Source organism: Perkinsus marinus, assembly GCF_000006405.1.
Source record: "Perkinsus marinus ATCC 50983 genomic scaffold scf_1104296973008, whole genome shotgun sequence".
NCBI lineage: Eukaryota > Perkinsozoa > Perkinsida > Perkinsidae > Perkinsus > Perkinsus marinus.
In genome coordinates this window covers 1-1,383 of record NW_003201564.1, presented here as the reverse complement: position 1 = coordinate 1,383, position 1,383 = coordinate 1, and the positions used below count along the sequence as shown (strand labels likewise).

Sequence of the window (1,383 nt, the reverse complement as noted above, 5' to 3'; positions counted from 1 at the left end):
CCGAGAGACTGTGTGATAACGAGAGGGTGATGGCCAGGCTAACTCGACGGCTGATCCGTTATGTATTACTGTCCCGGAGCGGCTAACAAACATTGATGTTATCACTTTCACGCGCCACGAAGTTCAAACCCTATCCAATTGTATGACCATCGGAGCATTCGGGGCAACCCTTCACCCTTTCCTCACGTTGTCAGAACACTCCCCTGCCCGAATTCGATCCGTATCATCTCAGGTAGCCTCTCATCCTCGGCTGTATGCCAACAGTCTATACGATGGTAGGTCCTATCAGTACATCTCCCATTGGATGACTTCAACACAGTACTCTCTTACAACTGAGTGTCAAAGCTGGACCGTCGTGGCCGGCATAAGCCTGCAGGTTCAACGCTCCACGAAATAGATGTTGGCCGCTCCCCACGCAGTGGATTCACCAGCAATACTACCAATAGTACTATTCGGCATCGAATCATCAGAAACGTTAGAGAAAAACTCAAGAACATATTCAAAAATTTGACAAATATATGTCGCTTCGCTCCGCCTATATACATCGCTCCGCTCAAATATTGCTGCATGTTCAGCATTTTTGCAACAATAATTTTGCTGTCGCTTGAGGTAACCATTAGGCACATCCCACGATGTGTGAGGTGTCGCCGACACCGCGTCGATCCTATTGGCTCTCCAACCCTCTCGGTAGCCGCCCTAGGCCACAACGAAGCATCGTCCTGCGTACCGAATCTTTCTCTTATCGCGATGATCGATTATGTCCCTTGGGGACAGCGTAACACAAAGCGCTGGGCAGTGATCTAATCTACTCCTAGCTTCTGATAATCATCATTGTTGTTTATCTCATATAATGAGCGGTTCCTCTCTACCTTACATTGGAAGCAAGATCTCCCTCGTGTCAAACGCGGGCATCCGCTACGAGGGTATCCTCTACACCATCAACACCGAGGAGTCCACTATTGCCCTCCAGAACGTGAAGTCCTTCGGTACTGAGGGTCGCAAGACTCCCGACATTCCCGCCAGTGACGAGGTCTACGATTTTATCATTTTCCGTGGCTCTGATATCAAGGACTTGACCGTCCTAGAAGGTGCCAGCCAGAGGTCTGGTGTCCTCTCTGATCCCGCCATCGTGAGCATGCAGAAGAACGCCCCTACTGTCGCTACTAACGGTATGCAGCGTCAACGTGGCTACTACAACAACAACCGTGGTGGTTACGGTAAGGGTTATGGTAAGGGTTACAACAACTACGGTGGTAAGGGTTATGGCAAGGGCTACAACTACGGCTATCGTAATAGACATCAGAACAGGAACAGAAGGTCCGGTCCCTCTGGCCCTGTCGGTGAGCTTGTCCCCAAACGAGAACCCTGAAGCTAAGGCCGAGG

The 1,383-nt window shown here is 50.3% G+C and overlaps 1 protein-coding gene across 1 annotated transcript; it reads left to right on the top strand.

Moving 5' to 3' along the window:
- Nucleotides 1-850: 850 nt before the first annotated feature.
- Nucleotides 851-1,369, top strand: Pmar_PMAR017488 (conserved hypothetical protein; the record flags this gene model as incomplete). Its single annotated transcript, XM_002766372.1, has 1 exon — nt 851-1,369. The coding sequence occupies one exon, from the start codon at nt 851-853 to the stop codon at nt 1,367-1,369; it is 519 nt and encodes a 172-aa protein (XP_002766418.1).
- Between the last annotated feature and the right edge of the window lie 14 nt (nt 1,370-1,383).